At 31.9% G+C, this 23,145-nt stretch overlaps 1 protein-coding gene across 1 annotated transcript; it reads right to left on the reverse strand.

Moving 5' to 3' along the window:
* Positions 1 to 12,370: 12,370 nt before the first annotated feature.
* Positions 12,371 to 22,730, reverse strand: LOC100788897 (exocyst complex component SEC10b). Its single transcript, XM_014768997.3, has 23 exons — positions 22,363 to 22,730; positions 22,035 to 22,274; positions 21,865 to 21,939; positions 21,310 to 21,411; positions 21,106 to 21,156; positions 20,915 to 21,020; positions 20,729 to 20,848; positions 19,661 to 19,752; positions 19,378 to 19,546; positions 19,224 to 19,300; positions 19,025 to 19,123; positions 18,834 to 18,924; positions 17,973 to 18,058; positions 16,356 to 16,529; positions 15,743 to 15,796; positions 15,520 to 15,648; positions 15,330 to 15,422; positions 15,101 to 15,247; positions 14,795 to 14,892; positions 14,087 to 14,171; positions 13,112 to 13,170; positions 12,693 to 12,791; positions 12,371 to 12,609 (listed from the first exon to the last, which is right to left on the reverse strand). Exons 1-23 carry the CDS (start codon positions 22,471 to 22,473, stop codon positions 12,462 to 12,464), a joined length of 2,505 nt encoding a protein of 834 aa, XP_014624483.1. The 5' UTR covers positions 22,474 to 22,730; the 3' UTR covers positions 12,371 to 12,461.
* Positions 22,731 to 23,145: the final 415 nt, after the last annotated feature.

Genomic DNA, 23,145 nt, shown 5'->3' on the forward strand with positions numbered 1-23,145 from the left:
AAATAGAAAAGAGGTGAACTAGGAAACTTGTGCCAAGTGCATTGTTCTACGGCATCAAGAGTAAGGATGGGACCATTTACTATGGCTTTATTTTGGTCATTTACATGGATATATATATATATATGGAATTGGATGAATACGAATGCGATACATATGCATAAAGTGGTAAAGTTATATCTCAAAGGAAGCTTCCTCATGACGTGTTTGTTTGTGCCAAGAGATCCAAACATGGTCTAAGGATATTCATTTGTTGGAGCACCTTCCAAGAGGGAAGCACTACGCGACAATATAGGGGTAGATCTACAAAGCAACCTAATTAGCTTCAATCCAAACTAAGCCAATCAATACTTCAAGAAGCAGCATTATGACCTTTTCTAGTAATGTTTATATATATATATATATATATATATATATATATATATATATATATATATATACACGTTTGATTTTGAAAGCCTACATTTAGGTTGCACCAGATTATTAATGATTTTTTAGAAGAAGATTATTAAGGAGTTAGTTATCAATTATTAATATTTACTTTAGAATTAATTGTTATTTTTTTGGTGAATTTTACTATAGAATTAATTGATTATCAATATTGTCAATAATACTAGTAATTGATAATTAACATAAAGTCTGATAAAGTTTGTAATAATTAGTTCAAATGTCATATTTAGAATGATTTTTAATTATTTGAGAATGTATATTCTTTTACACCAATAATATATTAAAATTAAACTGTTATTTGTGCTTGTTATGTTTTGATAATCTTAAAACCCTATTTCTTATTGCTTAATAGAAGGCAAAATTATTCTTTCTATTTATAATTAAAGTGTGCAAGAACAGATGAAAAAGATAAAATTTTAATATTGTAGACAACCCAACTTAAATCTCTTCATGACAAAAATTAAGGTGTTAATCAATACAAAAAGAGAGGGGGGTCGGTAAAATTATTAGTTGGAAAAATAAAAATAAAAATATGGTAGCTGAAAGTTGATATATAATTTTTAAATTAACCTATTAAATCATAAATATTCGATAAAATTAACGGTTGAAATAGTTGAAAAATATAAAATGATATATTTAAAAAAGAATTAAAAAAATTGAATAAATATTTTAAGGATAAAAAGAAAATAAAATATAAAAAACTAAAAGTTAACACTTTAAAAATGTTACTTTAAATAATATTTCAAAAAACACTTAAAACTATAAAAAAAACAGTAAAAATTATTTAAAAATTTATTTACTTGAACAATCAAACAAGTTTTACAGTTACTAAAAAAATTATAAGATAACTTAAATGACTTCTCAAACATATTTTTAATATACAGTGAAAAATTCTTTTCCCTCTTCTCTCCCTCTCCCCTCGACTAACAACCAAGATAGAGTTCGTATATTAGGGCCACGGCCACGGGATAATGTCTAGCTTATTAATATTCATTTTTCAGTCGAAAACTGGTGCAAATGGAAACTGTTTTGAATACTTAAATTAATGTTTCAAATACCTTGTTCTAAGCGTGTACGTAGGAGTAACGCATATCTATAGTTTTATCAAAATGCAAAAGCTAGTCTCAATATGATTATATGTTGTTATTATCATTTTAAAAAAAGAGTACATCTCATAAGGGTTCATGTGGCAGTATTTGTTTGTTTTTTAAATACATACAAAGTAGTGATAAACAAGTATACAACTGAGATGCTGATCTTAGAGTATTGATAAAAACTTGAAGAATAAAGGATGTGTGTGTGTGTGGAGAGAGAGGATCACCCTCTGTCTATGTAGAGAGTTGGGTCAAGTTTAAGACTAATTAAAAACCATGCACGTTCATGTGCAGTAGTAAACTGAGTTGTTAAATTAATTAATTGCATGTTTAATGAGCCCCTTTTGCCTATTTTATATATGCTTTCGATGCCTAAGTTAAGAAAAGGATCACATGCTAATGACGAAGGAATATGGAAATATTCTTCCTTAACATAATTATTGAGTAATATTTTTATAAATAAAATATTAGTAACTGGTATATATATATATATATATATATATATATATATATATATATATATATATATATATATATGCTCTTTGATACATTTTAATTTTTTTCAACACTCTAATATTATTATGTGAATTATATTTGGATTTCATTATACAGTTAATTATGGTAGAACTGGTATGAAATTTATAATACTTGATAAATAAATAAAAACAGTCTGCTACCTCAGTCCTCATGTATTCTATCCGGCCAGTTACATGAATTAAGTTTGATGACCTAAAAAATAATGACAGACTATATGCATGCATCCATCAAAATTTCATTTTTACTGTTAAATATATAAAAATGATTTTTTAAATAAAAAAATCGCCCTATATTATTATTTGGACTCCGAGGACAATTTAAGTAAGGTTCAAATTATTTAAAATCGTGAATCAAATAATTCATTTTTAACTGCACTTAGCATGATTGCACACTCCGGAGCATTTTGTAATTTACTCTCAAAAACTATATTAAAATTTTTATTTTGTATGGACACTGGGATACTACCAAATGACCAATTATCACAAAAAAATAAAAAGTTTAGACAACGACTGTCTTAAGAAAATAATTTAAAAGTATCGTACATATTATACTTAATTAATATTTGTAATTTATGTTAAGCTGTACCTCGGTTAGTTCTTGGTCGGGTCATTTATTATTTCCCCTTTAAGATCTGTTTGTAATATGATTTGTTTGCTATCTAAAATTACTTAATATTTATAATTGTTAAAAATAACAATTAATTATTTTTAATATATATATATATATATATATATATATATATAATAGGCTAAATTACTCATTTTGTCTCTATAGTTTTATGATTTTTATTTTTTTAATTTCTATAATTTGAAAATGATCTTTTTAGTTCTTATAATTTGCATTTTAATTTTTTCTTAATCCTGTAGTTTTGAGAGTGATCTTTTTAATTCATTCTGACGGTTTTAGTCTATATAATTTTCAAATTACAGGAACTAAAAGAGAATTAAAATATAAATTATAGAAATTAAAAAGAATATTTTTAAATTACAAGGGACTAGAGAATTAAAATGTAAACTATAAGGATTAAAAAGATCACTTTTAAAGACTAAAAAAGTAAGAACCATAAAATTATAAAAATCAAATGAGTAATTTAACCTATATAATAAATACTTTTATTTTTATTTCCTATCATCAACCCTCCCCGATCACTTGCATGCATGCTAAGTTTTGGCATTGAAATAAAACTTCATGAGGTTATATATTACTGCTTCGTGCACATATCAAAAACCAAAATGTGTATGGGGGATAGATTATGGCAAAACATGCAGGACTTCAATGAATTGCACGTTGTCCTGACTCTCGAATATCTAATTATCTTCCATTTTTTTTTCAATTGCCTCCTTGGCATTTATATATAACTGGCATGGAGCTATATATTGCATAAATTTGATTTGTTGAATTTCGTTATTTAGTTAGTAATTAATTAATAGGTAATCGGTTAAATAATTTCAATTGGTTATTAGGTAATCAGTCAATTAATTTTAATTTCCTCTTCCATCACCTCTTTTTTTTTAACTTTTACTATGTCTATGATTGCAACATATATTATTAATTCTTTTTTATTTAAGTATGAATTTGCTATCTAGCATTCTAGCCTAAAACAAGAAATGAAAAAAAAAAATCTTAACATGTATAATTCCGTCATTAATAATCCCTGGTTTCACTTGTAATCGTATGATCGAACACACTTAATTTTTTCAAAATACTTTGTGCAATTAATAATGTCACCGTGCATTCTTAACGCATACAGTATATGCTATTAATGCTAATCCACATCAAAGTGAAAGAGTGTATTTGATACACTTATATATTTTCATAAATCTTGTATCTTGATTCTCCCGATCATATGGTCCAAAGTTGAAAAATAAAATTTAGCATATTGGTCAGTGTATATAACATGAAGGTGCTGTTTGTTTGGTTGAATATTGATTATTGAATGTATCACCTTTTAAACTTTTTCAAATAAACAAACACACACACACCATCAGAGTACGTAGTAATTTGCTGGCAAGTTACGATTAATTGTTGGCCCCATGCATTTTTGAATGAGACATTTGTCTTTGACACTGCATTTTCAAATGCATGATGTTAACCATGCGCATTCATTCTTTTTTCTATTGCACCGTCCACGTGTTAAAATGTTTTTTTTAATTATGTGGAAATTTTTTTTTTCTTTTCTTTCTTTGGACTTTTCTAACAAGCAGCCAATCCCCTCCCCTAGGTTGTCATTTCCGAAAAACACTAAAATTATATTCGACAAGATATTTTAACTAATTTTTATTAGTTAAAAAATTTATTTGATAATTTGGTAAATAAAATTTTTTTAGTAGACTTTTAGTAATTTTTCACGTTTTTTTAAAACATTACTTAAATTAATATTTTTTTAAAAATATTCACTATAAGAAAAATCATTATTATTGATAAAATATTTTTCGTCAGAAATTTTTAATTTTTTCACGGAATGTACCGAAGGAATAATTTGCGTTAGAAATTTTAAAAAAACTAACGGATCTTACTGATGGTCAATTTTTCCGTCAGAAAGCTGACATTTCCAACGGATTATACCAGTGGAATAAGGATCCGTCAAAAACTAAAATTTTCCAAAACAAAGCATGACAACCTTAGTCGTCTGAGTCATTATCATTTTTTTTGCATTCTTTTCCCCCTCCTCCCCCCATTTGTGCCTTTCACGAATACCAGATGACAAGCTCTTCATTATTGTTGTTCGTATTTGGTTTATAATTTCAATTTGCCCTATGGTTGTGTTGCCCTCACCCTAATTGTCATTCGTATTTCCTCTGTCGCAGTGACACTCACTCCGCCGCGCTAAAGTTGTCATCACGACCTCTATCATTGTCATCTAGGCATCCTCTGTTGTGTCCTATTCACCTCATTCGCACATCTTCTGTCGTGTTCTTTTTGGCTCGTTTGTGCATCGTCATTCACTTCATACATGTATCTCATTATATCTTTTTGAGTAAAAGGAAGCATTATATTTATACCTTCAATTTTTCAATAAAAAATGGTAATCCTCCACATGACAAACAAGATTTACAAGTTCATTTAGCTGATATTAAGATTGGAATGCAATACAATGAGTTATGTGAAGTAAGGTTTATAGAGTTGTATTTTAAAGTTGGCAAATTGAAAACGCTTGTACAGTGTTTGAAGAAAATCCTGACCCAAAGCTTTTGTTTAGTCAATGCACATAATTGCTTCCTCCATGTGGTAATGCTACCTATGTAGGGCTTAATTCCTTGCTCTTCCTACATATTTACATCTCTAAGATCAACAAGATATATAAGAATTTTTTAATGAAAACTAGATAAGAAAAGGGAAATATAGTTTTTTTTTCCTTTAAATTGTCTGTTGCTGAAAATGGATTAATGAATTTATTAAATGGGTTAGTTATTCAATTTTATTAAATGGGTTAGCTTGTAGGATCACGTCATTCGCTTGGTATGTACATTAAAATTATAATACATGTTTAATTTACCACTTAATATTTATTTTATAATGTTTGTTAATAGTCAAAGGAGCTTGATCGATCTGTATATGTAGATGAAATCTTTCAACAAACTCATTTACGAAAGGATACTAGTCAATTTGTCGATGATAGATCTAGGCAGATACGTGTGATAACATTATCTTGCATCTTTTTTTATTCTTTAAAATGTTTTGAGGTTAGACTATCTCAAGCTAGGTCTGATGTTGCATCAAGTGTTGGTGAATCACAACTACTAATTTAGACCCTGCTAAAGAATAAAGACTTAGGAGTTAGTGTTGGGTTGCGGTTGTGGAACCAAAGTGTAAGGGACACTTTTTATGGTACTGAAGACCTTGCTCATACTTATAAATGTGGAAATCACAGCTTCATGCAACATACACAATGATCTTCTAGTCATGTTGAAGATGCTGCAAAGATTAATCGAGTGAGGGAAGAGTTGAGTCAATCAAAGGAGGAAATGTGTGTTTTTTAGTCAATTGTTCTTCGATTCCTACCTCTTAAAGTGTGGAACATTATTCATCAACAACAATTTCACCAGCAACATCCGGATTAGCAGCAGGATTAAACAGATGACCAGCAGACAAATGAGCAACAACAATATGATGACTAGGAGAGGCACTCTCTTGATGACTATTTTGATTACTAACTTAACACAAAATTACTATTGACAATCACCATTGATATATTACATTGTGTTTTTCTTTTACATTTGTTTTCAGTTTAAGTTAATAATCTATTTTACTCTATGTTTTAGATTTATCAATTTCACTATTTTGTTACTTATAAGTATGTATTATTTCAAGTTTTTACGATAAATAATATAAATACATAAAATAATTGCTAAATTATGAATGATAAATAATAAAAAAGAAAAATAATTGAAATAATAAATTCTTTATAAAATAGGATTTCCCATGGAAATTTTTGATGGATTTTTCAACCGACAATATTCGTGGAAAATTTTTGACGGATATTTTCGTCGGAAATTTTTGACGAACGGAAAAAAATTCATCAAAAATTTTGAATTACCAACGAATTTCGGCTGTCAAAAATACGTATTTGTTTTGTAGTGATTAGTTTCTAACTTTTTATGTTTTTTTTATTCTTAATATATTTATTAAATTTCCTAATTACTTTTTTAAATAAATCATAATTTTATTATTTTTATGTTATTTTATAGTTTTTAATTATTTCAACAATTAATTTTATCAAATACTTATAATTTAATAAGTTATTTTTTTAATTTCTAAATTTTAACTACCAGCTATTTGCCAAATATAAATTAAAAAGGTTTAATTTACACTTTGCAGTGATGCACAAAATTTATATACTACAAGTGTGCCACTGACTGATGTTTGAATTGGATGGAGAGTTAATAGTGTCATCGCTTTGTCGAGATTGAAGGGAGAGAGATGGTAGCTATTTGCAAAAACTGTGCGACGCTCAAGTTAATTAGTAAATTAGTAAAGTAACAACTAGTTTTGAATTAAGAAGAGAATGTATCTGAAAAAGTAGAATGAGGGTATGAGCCAACACACCGTTGTATGCACACTTTTTATCATTTTCTCTCTCTTAGCTGGTTCAACGATAATCGATACTTAAAATAAGTTTTAAATTTTATTTTTTACTTTAAATATATTATTTCTTTTTAATTATTAACATATGTGATTTTTTTTATTAATATATAAAGGTTTTTACTTTATAAATACTAATAATAAATAGTTTTTTGTTAGTAAACTTAGAGTGAAGCTTTAGTCTCTTTCTATCTATAACTATTAATAAAAATAATTATTTTTTTTGGTGTATATATTTTTTTGTAAACTCATACGGTCATATCAATCCATTTGCATACATTGCATTCAAGTACATTGTATGGGTATAACATAAATAAATATAATAAACACAACCATCCGAAGAACATATAAATTAATTGATATAAGATTGCTCTAATTTAAATATTCAGAAAATAGTTTATAATTCATCATAATTTGACAAAACTCAAATAGGATTATTTTCTGTAAAGAAAACCTTATATATATATATATATATATATATATATATATATATATATATATATATATATATATATATATATATATAGACAAAGCTTCGAAACTCAAAAGTTATGAATATTAATATTGACCAACTTATACCTCTACTATGACATCATAAAAAAAGGTGTATAATGTTTATTTATAATCAGGCAAAGTGTTACTTATAAAAGAAATTTTAAAAAAACATACTGTATATTATATCCCTTAATTAAAATGTTAGTAATACAGTTTTGAATACTTTAAAAAGTGAAGAATACAGCTTAGGAAGCATCAAATACACATATTAATGTGCATATGTATCAATATATGTAACGAATCTGTTTGGTTCAGAGAAAAATTACGATTGAATGAATAAGGAATTGATTCTGCAAGAGTTTATGCAGACACGATATGTGAAGGATTTCCTGCATGCAAATAATTAAACTAGACCAAAGTATTTTTTATTTTTTTGACGAAGACCAATGTATTATTTATTCACAAATAAACGGTAATGCAGCCATAAAAAAATAAAACACAAATATCACAATCACAATTCTGCTATATATGCAGATATTATCAAATCTCAATCAGCCAACTAAGTAGGGATTTGTTTTAAAAAAAAACTAAGTAGGGATTTAACCAAAGTTCAACACTTACCAATAATTAACAACCAAATAAAGAATGAGAGACACTTATTACGTTTACCGTTAGTTCCCTCCATGCATTGGCATGCTAACAATTACGCCAATTTCGGCAATCTCTCTGTCTCTTTCACTTTAGGAGATAGTGCCTCTTAAATTCTGATTATATTTATTAGAATTCAATTATTTCGATTAATTAGTTGGAAAGAACTTCAAATTTGTACAACTCAAACCGTAATTTGCGCTTTGACTTGGTACCACCATCCTCATGTGTATCTCTTTTTGTTCTCAAACATTAGAACAATTTGTAATTTGAAGGACGATACAATTGTCAAAATAAAATAAAATAAAATAAAATAGGACTTTTTTGCTCTGTTTGTTTCTTATTGGAGACTAGCTACGAAGTGTAACTTTAATTTCGTGCTACATTGAGACTTTCACTTTCATATTGCTTTGTTCCCATACCCCATCGATCAATTTGTATTAGCTACTTTTCTTTTTTTCTGGTTTTGTTTGCTCTAGTAATGACGCAATTAATCATGAGGTTCTGTTATAGGTAACATTAGCAATTTTTTGTTGTTGATTTCACCATTTCCAGACCAGCGAATATTTTGCGGAATTTAGAGAACTTTTATTTATAGGTCAAACTATTGCCGAAGGGTCTGTTATGCTGTAAACAGGAAATTCAACTTCCTATAAATAGTATCTCCTCCCCCTTTTGATTATGTGTAGAATCAATTGATTTTAGCCTTCTAGGTTCTAGGTATCAATTTTGTGAATGACACATTGAAGTGAGTCTTTTTTAAATGTGGGAGAACACCTCACTATAATTTAGTGGCCAGTAACTAACTCTCTGATACACTTTTCTTTTTATGTGTAGAAATTGAAAATATATATAAGATATTTACAATAATTCGAATATATTCATATGCTCAATTAACTAAGGTTTTTTTTTTTTTTTTAACTTTTCGATCAATTAAGTTAGACATCTTTGATGATACATTATTTTAAACACATTTTATAATTATATAATTTTGTGAGACTCACTTTGTATTTAATTATTATCACTTATAATTTTGTATTTTTTTCTAATAAATTCTAATCCATAATAAAAATGTGTCGGTGACAATTCTGAAAAGTACGGTCATTGAATATCACTCACTCAATCAGCAACTGCACGTCATGCAGTTCAAAATGGCAATCCTTCATTCTCCTGTGCTATATCAACATGCTGACACCGTTGATGTACCATCAACATAGAAATCATAAGTGATTTTCTTTTATTCGCATCTTTAAGTGATTATGTTTTTTATTTCTCTAAATTTTGAAAACTGCAGTTTTAGTCTCTCTAATAATTTGTCTATTTTTGTTCTTTAAATTTTGAAATGTACAATGTTTTATCCTCCAAATATTTTAGATTAGTGGGGGCAAAAAGCAGAATTTTTTTAAATAAACTAATACCAAACTTTTCAGATTTTAAAAAGACCAAAAATATATTTCACCCAGCCAAAGAAAGCAAGGCCTAAAAGGAAGAAAAAGGAAAGTGTTTTCAAGAAATGAAAATAGATTTTGTATTTTAAAAAACACAAGAAAAAGGATACAAACTTAGGTAATAAATGAAAGTAGGACCTATTACCTCTAACAGCATGTTTGGATGAGCAGTGACACTGCCATCACTTCACGTTTTTCTCAACACATTGTCTACGAGCTTCGAAGTCAACGTGAATCTCTACCGTGATATTAATATAACGTTCAAACAAACATACTGTAAAACTCAAGCTAAAGATCGAAGATAAGTCACAACTAGTCAAGGCATTTGTGACTTGAGGACTAGTGTGGAAGAAAGTATAGATAGGAAATAAATAAAATAATAATATATAAATAAGGTCATGAGTCTAAAGTTTCAAGGTATTTTTTGACAAATAAACACAAGCTGAAAACCTACTAACCCATTTATCTACGTTCTCGGACAAAGATCCGTACATAAATTCTAATAATCTGTATCCACCATAGGCAAATTCTCTTGAAGGGATGCACGAAAATTAAAAAATAAAAAAGATATAGAAGACAGGACATAAAAAAAACAGGTTGATAAGAATAAGTAAAAGGAGAGAAGGAAAAAAGAATTATGAAAGCAAAAAAATATTCTCTTGCACCAAAGAATCCAATGGAGTTATTTGATACATTATTGTCGGATCTCAATAGCTCCCAAAGCTCTAGAGACTATAAAGCATAAGGTGTAGAGTTCAAACAAAGATATGCACATGTACATACTCTGCGCAAATACCATCTACGCATACCCCTCTACAACGGTTAACTAGCTAGGTGGTTAGGCAGCTACCATGGTTGTAACTTGCATTTTTTTACTTATTCAAGCAGTTCTATTTATATCCTATAAATACATGTAACAGTCATTATATCGTTGAAATTCACAAAAAAAAGAAGCTGTTATATCGTTGTATTTTTTCATAGAAAAATGTTAACAATACACTCTTTTAAACATTTTTTTAATTGGTTAAGATTTATTAAATCACAAAAGACTCACTTATCATTTAATGTATTTCTTCAATTTGTAATTTTTAATAAATTTCAACAAAAAATATGTTGGTAGCTCTCCCAATAAGAGAAGAGAAATGCTAACAATACACTCTTTACCACACTTTTTTTAACACATTCTCTTGACTAAAATTGATTAGAAATCACAATTTTTTGTTGATGCACTAGAAGATGTTTCAATAATAATGGACTTCCCGGTTAAAGCTAGTACTTGGCCGCTAAGGTTATCAACGAGAAGCACAAGCAACTTCCGTCTAGTCATATAGACTCAGCGGAGATGTTTCATGAGCAACATGGGTTCGACTCTTCCTCTTTATAACGGTCAATTGGCTAGTGGTTAGGTAGTTTGGGTGGCTATAACTTGCATTTTCATCACTCATATTTTCAATAGAATGGAATACTTGGGCACTCTTCTCTCCCCTCTTCTACCTTTGGGTTCAACCAGAATTCAGAAATTAGTTTCGAACACATCTGAGGTCAATGATTCAACCCACAACTATTCGGTCATTTTTCCTTCAGATATATGAGTGTTCTTTTGCGCTCAAAATAATACAGAGATGCCTGATTAACAAATACTAGCAATCTAGCATGTACCATGATAATGAAACATGCATTCCATAAACAACAGGGTGAAACTAATTTACACGACGTATCCAAGTATTGGCTATATTTACTCGGTCTAAGCACGATCCACTTAGCACCAAAAATCAACAACTCCGCAAACATAAAAATACAACTACATTCACAAAGGAAAACTATGCATTATAAAATAAAATAAAATAAAATACAAATCTACATGGTCTCCCTTCCTATTCATGCCTCCAAATATTCAGCAAGAAAGAACACTCAATTCTACTAAAACGGCCATTGAATAACCTATAATTTTGTATAGAACAAATTGTTAATCACTCTTCTAACACCACCAAATGAATTCAGTTCAAGCGTCAGTGCCCATAGCCAATAAACAGGTGAATGTAGTCATCCCCGAAGATTTTAGATCACAAGCCGGATTTTGTTAAGACCACAAGGAACTTAGTTGGACGCAAGTTGGGCACCCTTGTATTCTCCCCGAAGTTTAATAATTTTGGTCCATAGCGGAAAAAATAACTTTTTTTCCAGCAATCTGGGCCACCACCTTTTGTTTTTTTTTTTTTGGGGGGTTTTCTTTTTTTTTTGGGGGGGGGGGGGGGGGGGGGGGATCATTTTCAAGTTTTTCCTAAAGTTTTCCTCTACCCGTTTTTGATTGAACAATCATCCATTTGATCCACTTATCTTAATGGAGCCCTTAATAGTTGTCATCTTAAATAACCAAATTACCTTGCGGCTAACCACAAAGTGTGGTTAAGTGTCAAGTGTTTGTGTGGAGGGACAACTAATATCAAAATTGGCGATTATTCTCACCCCAAAAAAGCTTTATGAAACAAATTACGAGTGTAAGATAAGCTCATAAGACCACACACACACAAAAAAAAAAAAAAAATTGTAACATAAATAGCCTAATGAAAAATGGAAACAATACGAACAATGAACCTAAACATATGAAATCTCTGGAAATTGAACAGAAATAGGAAAAGATCTTTTTTTATATACATATACCATCATTAGTCAACTTATAATGATGTTGGTGGCTGTGGTAGTGGTGATACTAGTAATAATAACAAGACCATAAAACATAAATTATTGCATTTACAGATCCAATGTAGTTATACCTTTGTGCATCTTTCCGTATGCTGGGTGTGCCCTCAAACAAAGTTGAAAGGCTCTCAGGAGCAACAATAAATACATTGGCCATTCTATAGAAAGTGTTAAGAAATTAGTATGTAAAAACTGGGAGACAGGAAAAAATTTGAAAAGATTTGCATGTTGTTAAACTTACATGCCCAATAATTCAAACTTTTCATCAACAGACGGAGCATTGAAACTACGCAGAAATTCTCCATATTCAGTAATGTCACGCTTCAGTCGCAACCCCCCACTCCAAAGTGATTCATGGACACACAACAATCAGCAGATATTATAGAACTAGTAAGTATATAAAGTTCACAAAATACCACCAGCATAAAAATTGAAGAAGTTGGAGACAAAAACACTTGTCCTAAAAGCTAAAACACACAAATAGATGTGGCTAAAAGAGTTCAACCATTACAAAACATAGGGTAAAAGAAAGACCATTGAGGAAGATCAATTTGTGATTAGCTTATGAACATTTTTTCCAAGTCAAAGAAGTATGTATTACAGTAATATGTATGGTAACAAGATAGATAAAGTAAGGAATGCAGGACCCAGGTCTATTACCTTGGATTAAAAGTATACTTCTGCCAATGGTTTAGTAGCACCTTGTGCAAGCGATTTCCCTAAAATGACAAAAGTTATCATGTTATCATTAAAATTAGGACAAAGAGCCCAACCAATGCAAAGTATTTCACCATAACCATCTCAGCACCTGGTAAAATAATGATGTACAAATGAAAGGCAGGCAATAGAACTAACATGGCACATCAAAATTATTATTTAGTACAAATCAAATCACTTGATGCAAGTGAAAAACATGTTGTAGAACTAATGCACCGTTAACTTTTTTCCGAGTCAAATTTCATTTTATATTTTCTTGCCATACCTTTGTCTAAAAACATAGCTCAACTAAGTGGTATGAACAGAGTCCATAATACATATCATCAATGTGAAAGATAAAGTTCAAATGATATTATCCCCAAAAAAAAGACAACATTAAGAGTTAATGGACTAAACGGATTCCAAATTTTGAAAAATTTGAAGATTAAAATATAAGTAGATGAAAGTATAATGTTGAAACTTGAAAGCAATAAAAAATTTCTGGCAGAAGCAAATCAGTGTCACTTGAACCAGATTAACTGCCCAAGACAATTGGGTTGACATTATATTGGATAATGGCAAGCTCTTTCTTAGACAAAACAAATGAATCACTATGTGGACCCTTCTCCATCACTAAAACATTGATTAGGGACAGAACTGTCACAAACAAGGAAGTAAACAATGATAATAATATAAAAAAAAAACTTTACCCCATTAAAACTATGATAAACTCTAAAGGATTCTCTCTAATAAATAATACCCATATATAGACTGTCATCTACTAAAACAACTTTCCACTAATGATAGTTTGTTATAAGATCCAAGAATTTTACGAAAAGATCATCCACCAATCTGCTTGATTCTGTACAAGCAGCCAACTATTTGATCCAATAAGACATTAAATCAATATATCCAATGATCAGCAATACAATATCATACCAACTCAGTCAGGAATGCTTGTTTGTTAAGGCCTTCTAAAGCAGTAAATGCAGACTCCAGCACACGAGAAAGATAAGCAACAACTCTGACAAAGAAAACCAAATATCCTTGTTAGTTAGGAATACAAAGATGGAGAGATAAACTTGAAAAATAAACATTGATAGCATCACTCTAATGCATTATCCGATGATTATATGAAATGAAATCCATCCCAGTCAACTATGTTAAAAATGATTCAAACTTGGTCCCTAAAATAACATTGAGAACAGGAGTTGGTGTTTATAATCTATATAGCCTTGCTTGTTTTTAAAACCAACCAGATTAGCAAGGGAGATCAGGAATTGGTGTTTTGACTAGTCTGGTCAACCCTCTAAAAGCAGAAGCTTAGAAACCAGTGAACCAGTGCTACAGGTATATTTCAATTATTCCTACTTGTATACTTAACATACATTATATTGATTATATATTGTCATATATTTATCGGTATGCATCTAAACAAGCCTGGTTGGACCTTGAATCCTTGAACTGATTCAGTTTTTGAAACCTTGCTAGATAGAAATACACATCTAGAATGAAATCATAAAATTTTAAATGTTCAGCAAACTAAAAACAACTGAGTTCACATACATGCAGAGATATAAATCACAGAAAATATCAATATCATCAGTACTAATACTACTTGCAGTTTGAATTTCAAGTAACATCCACCTTGTGCAGGCACTGGTTGCCCGGTGGTCAGGAGCCATTCCATCATCAGGTGATCGATAATCTGTAGCCTTTTGTTCAGCTGAAAGCAACCGCTCCACCTGCCAAGGGGTTTAAAGTGGAATTTTAAGAGTTTGGGAGCTAGGATTCAAACTTGAAAAGAAAAAGAAAAAATACAGGAAACACCCTGAACCAGAAAAAGCCCATAATTACAAGGATAATTATGCAGACAGAGAGTAGCCATTATGTTTAATATAGTCGAGCACTGCTTATTAGTCTATCACACACAATATTATAGGCACAACTGACCTCAGCCATGACAGTTTCAATGCACTGTTGTAGTCCTTTATAAGCAGCAGCCTCTGCACTTGACATTGCTGTAGCCATTTCCTCACAAGCAGCAGCATGTGCACCATCAACGGGGAGCAAAAGCCGAGATATAGAATTAGCAAAGTACTGCAGAGAATTACTCATTTCAGTTATAGGGTTTTGTTTATAGCAAAAAATATTAATTAAAAATCAAGGCTCAATATTGTACTTGTTGAATAATAGCTACACTGCTTCCAGAACGTTGCACAGCAATCATGAAAGATCTGAAACTACTTTCACCAGCAGCTGCCGCCGCCTCTGCCTGCATATCAACAAATAAATCTTGAATATGTATGGTGAAATGTGCTCATATGTACTATATACTTTAACAAGAGCATGCAAAAAAATCATGTAATTACAGCAGATGCAGCTGCAGCAGCCACTCTACGGGTAACACTTGTACCCAACACAAATCTTTCCCTCAAATTAGCTGCTTCAGTCAGGCTGTCTCTTGCCCGTTCAAGCCCATCAGCTATATATTGACTAACCTGCAAAAGAGACAGAGGATGGCCCCAGAAGAATGAACTCCAAAACACTGAAGGAACAAATATATGAATGCTGAAAAATGTGACATTAACTTACTTGGTCTAGCAGGCAAGTAAACACTGCTTTAACATGGGTTGCAAGTGTAGCAGGCTGTAAAAGAACAACAGTTTCAATTATTCTACAAAGGATTTTAATATTAAGTTCAAATCAAAAGATCAGCATCTTAACTACCTAAACATTAGTAAGTGCCAAACAAAAACAAATTGGAAAGATTACGGAATGATGAATTATTACAAAAACATGTTGATAATCTATAATACAAAAAAATGAAATAAAAATCACATTTAGAATTAGTATACAAAAGCTATTTAATTTTTATACTTGTCCAAATCATAATTAACTATTTCCGTATACAATTAGTTTATCGACGTGAAATGAATTTAAACATACAAATATACTCATTCACTTGCTAAACTAGATTTTTTTTGAGACAAAAAAGATGGAAGAAAAATCGAAACTTGAAAAAGCATAAGCCTATAGAAACAACTTCACACATTAGGCTTCATTAATCCAATTAAACAAACCTTACTTGGCAAAAGATCCTTACTGCAGTTATCCAAAGCAACTACAGTACTGCAGAGGATACTTTTGAAAGAAAAAAAAAAAGAAACTTCCGAAATTCCAGTCAGAGAAGCAAATAATTAATTACCTGGGAAGCAAAGAGATTGCATCTTGAGATTGCTTCTTCATTCCAACGCACAAACTCTGTTACAACAGTAACAGATATTTGCTGTTGAGAAGAAACTACTGAAGCTCCTTTTGAGCGTCCAATTGACCCAGATGCATCAGAAATCTGCTGGCTTTCAGCTCGCAGTTCTTCCATCTGCATTTTTTAGCCACATAAAGCCTTTGCAATCAAAACTAATTGTTGCTGTAACATGTGTAAAATGTGAAGTGTGTGCATTATTTCTTTTTTTCACAGATTTAGTTAGATTTATTCCATCATTAGGATTGATTGGTCAAGGTTTCCTTCTTTCTTTATATGTAGTAACCAGGTTTGATTTGATGTCCACAATTCTAGCATAGTTTTATGATCAAAGTTGTATAACTAGTGATCCGTGTTGTAGTAACATTATTTCCTTCCTATTGGGTCTTTCAATATCTAGCCAGAGAAGATGATTGGAATTGCTAAGGAATGGGTTAGGTTATATTATTTGCAATGCAAAGAAACAAAAAGCAGCGCCGAACCAAATGTGTCCACCTCATGTCATCAGACAAGTTTTGAGTTTGTGGCTTCCCAAATTTGGCTTCAACATGAGTGTCTAATGCATCCTCCATTTAGTAATCGCAATTCTTAAGTCATTGTTTCCCCATTTGTTTATTTTAGAGTCCGTTGAGTCATTCAATTGTGATGTGCATCTATCTGCCAAAAACCATCATACAGTGAACCTTCAGAATTTGATCATTCTGATGCTTGGGGACCAGCTCCTATTTCTAAAATTTCTGGTGGAAAATGGCTTGTTTCTTTTATGAATGAATATATTTGGGTTACATGGATTTACTTGATGAAAGACAAATTTGAGGTGTTTCAATTGGTCTGGGACTTTTCTCATATGGTTAAAACTCAGTTTAGAAGATCAATTAAATGCTCAAATAATGGAAAGGAATATGTGAATCCCCAAATCAGTACAAGAAGCCTTAAAACCTGAGAAATGGGTTCAAGCCATGAATGAAAATCATACTTGATGGCCTAAAGGATTTGTGAGCTAATATGGATGAAAATCATACTTGATGACCACAGAATTAAGTATGAAGTTTCTATGAAGCTTTTCTGCAACATCAAATTCGATTAGCATTTCTCATAATCCAGTTCAGCATGACAAGACAAAACATGTAGGAATAAAGTGGTACTTCATCAAGGAAAAGATAGACAGTAGCCTTCTAGAGACAAACTTCTAGAGGTCAGTTGGCAGATGTTCTAACAAAGGGGCCACCCACAGAACAATTCCAAGATCTTACTAGCAAGCTATGAACAAGAACAATAAACACCCATTCACTAGCCTGAGGAAAAGTGTTGTAACTTGTAAAATATGGCGCACATGTATTATTTCTTGTACAGATTTCATTAGATTTATTTCTTCATTAGTTGCTAGGTCAAGTTATTTATTTGTAGTAATCAGGTTTGATTTGATGTCCATTATTCTAGCATAGTTTTTATGATCAAAGCTGTATAACTATAAATGGCGATCTTTGTTGTACTCTTTGAATCATCACAACTTTTCTACATATTACGCATGTAAGGGGGAAAATTGAAACAATCACAAACCTTCACTTTATATAATTGCCTAAGAGATGCCTGCTCATATTCAGGGTATTCATCCTTGTGACTTGAAAATAGGGACTCTGTTAGACCTGAATAATCAGAGAATTTTTTATAAAGTCACCTAATAACATTTTGAATATTCTTAATCCAGCACAAAGCACGTGTGACTATAAGACATATTGACATTTATTTAAAAACTGGTTTTTAATCATTAGAGGGAATGAAATAAATAATACAAGAATGAAGCATATCTGCCATTACCACATATTTATAAGATGGGTAAGGTACATAAAATTAATAGAGTCAAATGTCCTGCTTGAAAGTTGCCATGAGGCAAGACTAGAGCACTTAGACTACCACTCACATTACACCATCAAACATAAGTTATTGTCAAAGCAAGCAGTCAAGTAAGAAAGTACAATTCAAAACCATTCTCAATTTTCACCCTGACTTTATTACTAAGGCTATGTTTGGGAATCCATTTGAAATGCTGCAAATGGGCATTCAAACATTCAAAAGCATCAAACTGAGAAGGAAAAAATTGTCATTGGCGTTGAACGTCCTTTTGCCCCATTCCAACAGCTAACCAAACACACACTAAATAGCAAATCCCTAACAACAACTGACACAAAACTGGATTATATTGTAGGCAAATCATGAAAATGTAATTGTCGTCATGTTTCACTACAAAACCATGTGTGTACTAAAGTATTGTCAAAAAATACATCTAACAAACAACCAATAAGATTTCTTATTTCCTTTTAGTACCATTTGCATCTATGTTCCAAACCAATGTTCCTTTTAGAGATGAGTTCACCAATATGCAATGAAGAAAAACAGGCATATTTAAAGTTAATTCATTACCCTCAACATCCAAGTCACCACATCCTACAGCTTGTAGATCTCTTGCTAGCTCTTGGGTCTTTTCATACGCCACTGCCAGCATTCGAAGATACTGAAACCTCAAATCAAATACAAAGTATATTGGCATCAGCCTGCTGTCAAAACTGGCACTTGGATGATAATAATGAAGGAAATTGGTTAATTGTACTCACTAATAGGAGCCCACCTTCCTCCACGGAAGGTAAATTGACAAGAGATGGTTTCTCTAACAGTTTGTCCAAAAGGGCAGTGATTCGCTGCTCTAAAACTCTCTGCATGCAGAATTATGAGAACATTGGTTTTTGTGAACACAATAAAATATACAACCTGTTCAAAGCCACAATATTTAGTGAAGACCATGTTATTTGGTACCTGAACTAAAATTGACATAACTTCACTTGGTGAAGGGAATACGGCCGTGATTGTTGCAGCTTCCTTACGAACAGTATCTGTAAAAAATTACTGTCAACCATTGTCCTGCCAAGAATATTTTCATTTTACAAAGAGCAGAAAGTATTATTCAAACCTGTGATTTCTTTGTACAAGGAGGAAAGCCCACGAGCAACATTACTAGGACTAGCTTGGGCAGCCTGGTCACCAAGAACCAGCTTAGTGTCTGCATTCATTATTTCCACATCAATAAACATTGGACGTGTTGCCACATAATGTTGCATGGCACTTGTACCCCTGTTAAACTGCATTACAAATAGTAATTTAGTTAAATAGTTGCACTAATTTACCAAAAATTCAACATTTGATATGTTAGTAGGTGCACTCAAATGTAATTATGTACAACAAAACTTTATTACCTGAGACAAAATTTTGGCACATTCTGCCATTGTGGTCAATTCTCTTTTCTGTGATGCTGCATCAAACCGAGAAAGCAATCTATTCTCCAGTTCTGCAGAAATGGTAAAAGAATAATCAAACATTTATTACTAAAGAAACCAAGAAGTCAGAGTTTTAACATTCATGGACTGCAACTAAATATTTTAGTCTTACCCTTATGTAAGGTCAGTTTCTCCAAAAGGATCAGAAAGTTCTTATATTCTTAAAAGGCAGAAGAAAACAAAAATTCTGAACATGAACCCTGGTAACAGGGACAGGTAGAATTGAACTAATATTGAATTGTGTTCCTCAAGACTAGGTTAAGTCATTTGCTACAGATCTAATTAGAAGAAAAATGTAGTAAACAAAAACTCCATGCGATTTAATTCCTGAGTATTGTTTACATTTGGCTCACACCATATTGAAGAAAGATAAGACATGACCAAAGCAGATGTCCTTAAATCTAGACACAAGCATTTCAAGATAAGGAATGCACAGCATGGATAAAAGCAGAACACAAAAAGGCAGGAAAAAGTGCCTCTGGAAAATTAAATGTGAGCTCCTGATTGTTCAGTAAAGTAAATTTTTATTCAGAATTCTACATGGTCATTGTAACAAATACAGTAAATGTCGTTTAAAAAAAATACACTAAATGTCAGAAGATCATAAAGAAGTTTAGCATGACCAATAGCCTAATTATGGCCTATTCACCTAATAGGAAGAACCTGTTAAATAACCACAGAAATATTCAACATCATCGATAAATCAAAGTGAGTTTTGATATTCCACCTAGACATAGCTAATCAGCTTTTAAAGCATGCTGACCATTTTATCTGCTCAATAGAAAGTAAATAACCTCGCAGATTAAAAAAATCTTAGATTGAATAATGTACTGTCAGTCATAATATTCCTGAAGAAAAAACTGACTATATTGCAACAGCTTTTAACAGAAAATGTGTACAACTTTGATTCTCTTAATTATTCTGTTTGACAGAAACATATGAATATTAATAATAAGTTATGGTTCAAGTTTTTTGTAAAATACTGACCATTGCAGTAGTCCTGTAAATTAGCAACTGCTACTTCTAATCCTCTGCTAGCAGTTGCATTTCCCATAGCTGATGGGACAGGTATTCCATGTCTTCCTATATCTTCTTCAGCAAATGACCCTGAAAATTAACATAATTAGCATAGCAATGACATAATTTGGTTAAAGAGTTGTAAAACATTTTTACGTAATTTCTGGGCAATCGAAGCAGCATCAGCAACACGGCTATCATCAGAAAAAAGAGGTGAAAGCTCCATCAGGTCGCCTGGGCTGCTATTGAATTCCATTAAGTACTGCAGAAATTAATTAACCATAGGTAAATTTCCTAACACAAATGATGGTAAAATTAAAAAAAAAAAATGAACAAACTGGTATTACTTTTATCAACTCAATTGTTTGACTGGCAGTTTCTCGCTGAGCATCTGCACTCTGAAAAAATATAACAGAATTAGAAATTAGAAAAGAGATTATATTTCAAAGACAAAGGAGTAACCGACCAACCTATAAAACATAATAATACAAACAAATGTGAGATCAAAATCCATCCATCAAACATAGTAGACTAATGGAAGAACTCTCTACCTGGAGATGATCACCTATCTTTGCTGCTGTCTGACCAACACTTGAAATTCGTGAATCCAACCTCGCAAAGCTGTCAAACAATCCATCCACACCTTTCTCTAGCTGAAAAGGAAACAAAAACAAATGCACAAAAATTCAACATATCATCTCAACTCAAACTTTCCAACTGATCATTCATTCAGGCCTAGCTAGATAGCAAGTCATAGAAGAACCTCATTCTTCCAAATAGAAAAACCAAAAAGAAAACAAAAATTTCCCAAATATCACTAGGGTAATATATTTGCCCCTCTTCCCCCCTCCCCTAATTTCATAAGGTTTACAATAGAAAATAATTGCAATTTTTTTAGACCACATGGTATGCTCTACAGGAGACAATTCTACTCAAACTAGATTATTAGATAAGACAACTATAGGTGGCAAAATGGAGTATTTAATGCAACTACGTACTTAGGCTCGAACTCGAGTAGTTAAACTAAAACAACTTCAATGTCAGATGATCCACACATTTGGTTGCAAATTATAGTATAACACAAACAAAGTAGATTCGAGACTAACCTCAGCAAGTGTCTTCCGATGCTTAGAGTCTTGAACCGAAACATCTTTCTTGAGATTGTAGAGTCTCCCATCAATCTTCCAACCAAAAACACAACAACAATAAAATCAACACCTCAACCCAAATTAAACTCTCAAAAAAAACAAATCCTAAATAAAGTATGCAAACAAACCTGTTTACGAAGCTCAAGCAGCTCCTTACAAGAATCCTTGAACAACGACAGGAGCTTCTCGACCTCAGGAAACAACGGACTCACAATCCCCTGCGAGTACTTGGACCCATCGGTGGATGGCACGCGGAGATGGCCGTTCGGGAGAGCATCTCCGCCGTCCGATTCAGATTCCTCCAATTTGAACGTCGGAAGAAGCTCGTTGACGAGGTTCCCGAACAACGCGTCGAACGAGAAGTCTCCCTAACACAGCAGCAACAACAACAAGCTCCTTCAATCGGAACCGAAATTCTGTTTAAGCTGAAATTAGTGAAAAAGCGAAGGTACGTACCTTGAAATCGTCGACGTCGAGAATGAGAGGGAAGGACTGAGGCGGTGATGCGGCGGCGGCGGCGGCGGCTTTAGAGGGCTTGTTATTGGCTCCATCTCTGGGCTCTCTCATCACGGAAGGAATCAATAATGTACTTCGATTTGGCGAAAGTGCGTGTGAGAATTAAGAATTGCGATTGCGATCTCCTTGTTCTTTGGTAGTATCGGTGGAAGGAAAAGTGAAATAGAAACCCTGCCTGGGTGGAGGGACACGTTGGAGGGGATCGAGCAAACAGCAACGAACATACACGGTGGAACGAAGCTGGAAGGAATTTTGGAGCGGCAGAAAATTCTTATAAATTAAAATTCTTCTGTTCTAATACAAGATATTTAATTATTAGTTGTTTATACTTTATAGTCTAAGCTGTTGATAGGTGCATTAAGTAATATTGTCTCTGTATCCGGTTATTTAAATGAAGTGGCAAAAATACCCTTCATTTAAATTTTAAAAACCCTTGCTTAACGCAGCTTCTTCCTCCTTTGTCCCTACATTAACATTGTCGCGCCGCTGCTATCGTCAACCTCCATTGATTCTATTCAGGCCGTTTACACCACCACCATGCTTTTCTGCCATCATGGTAAGGGTTTTTTTTTTTTTTTCGTGATTTAGGATTATGTTTGCTATCCGTGTAACACATACGGATTACTTAATTTGTGTATAACTCATATGGATTACCTAATTCATATGAGTTATACGAATTATTTAGTCCGTATAACTCATACGGATTAACTAATCCATATGTTT

This window comes from Glycine max, chromosome 16 (genome assembly GCF_000004515.6).
Source record: "Glycine max cultivar Williams 82 chromosome 16, Glycine_max_v4.0, whole genome shotgun sequence".
In the NCBI taxonomy this organism is placed as follows: Eukaryota; Viridiplantae; Streptophyta; class Magnoliopsida; order Fabales; family Fabaceae; genus Glycine; species Glycine max.

Bases quoted from the DNA above. Each gene is read 5' to 3' on its own strand.
- LOC100788897 (XM_014768997.3), bottom strand. From the start codon at position 22,473: ATGAGAGAGCCCAGAGATGGAGCCAATAACAAGCCCTCTAAAGCCGCC. The intron at 18,925-19,024 runs GTGAGTACAATT...TTGAGGTTTCAG, and splicing joins AGGAAGGTGGGCTCCTATTA to TATCTTCGAATGCTGGCAGT. The intron at 16,530-17,972 runs GTTTGTGATTGT...TAAAAAATGCAG, and splicing joins GGCAATTATATAAAGTGAAG to ATGGAAGAACTGCGAGCTGA.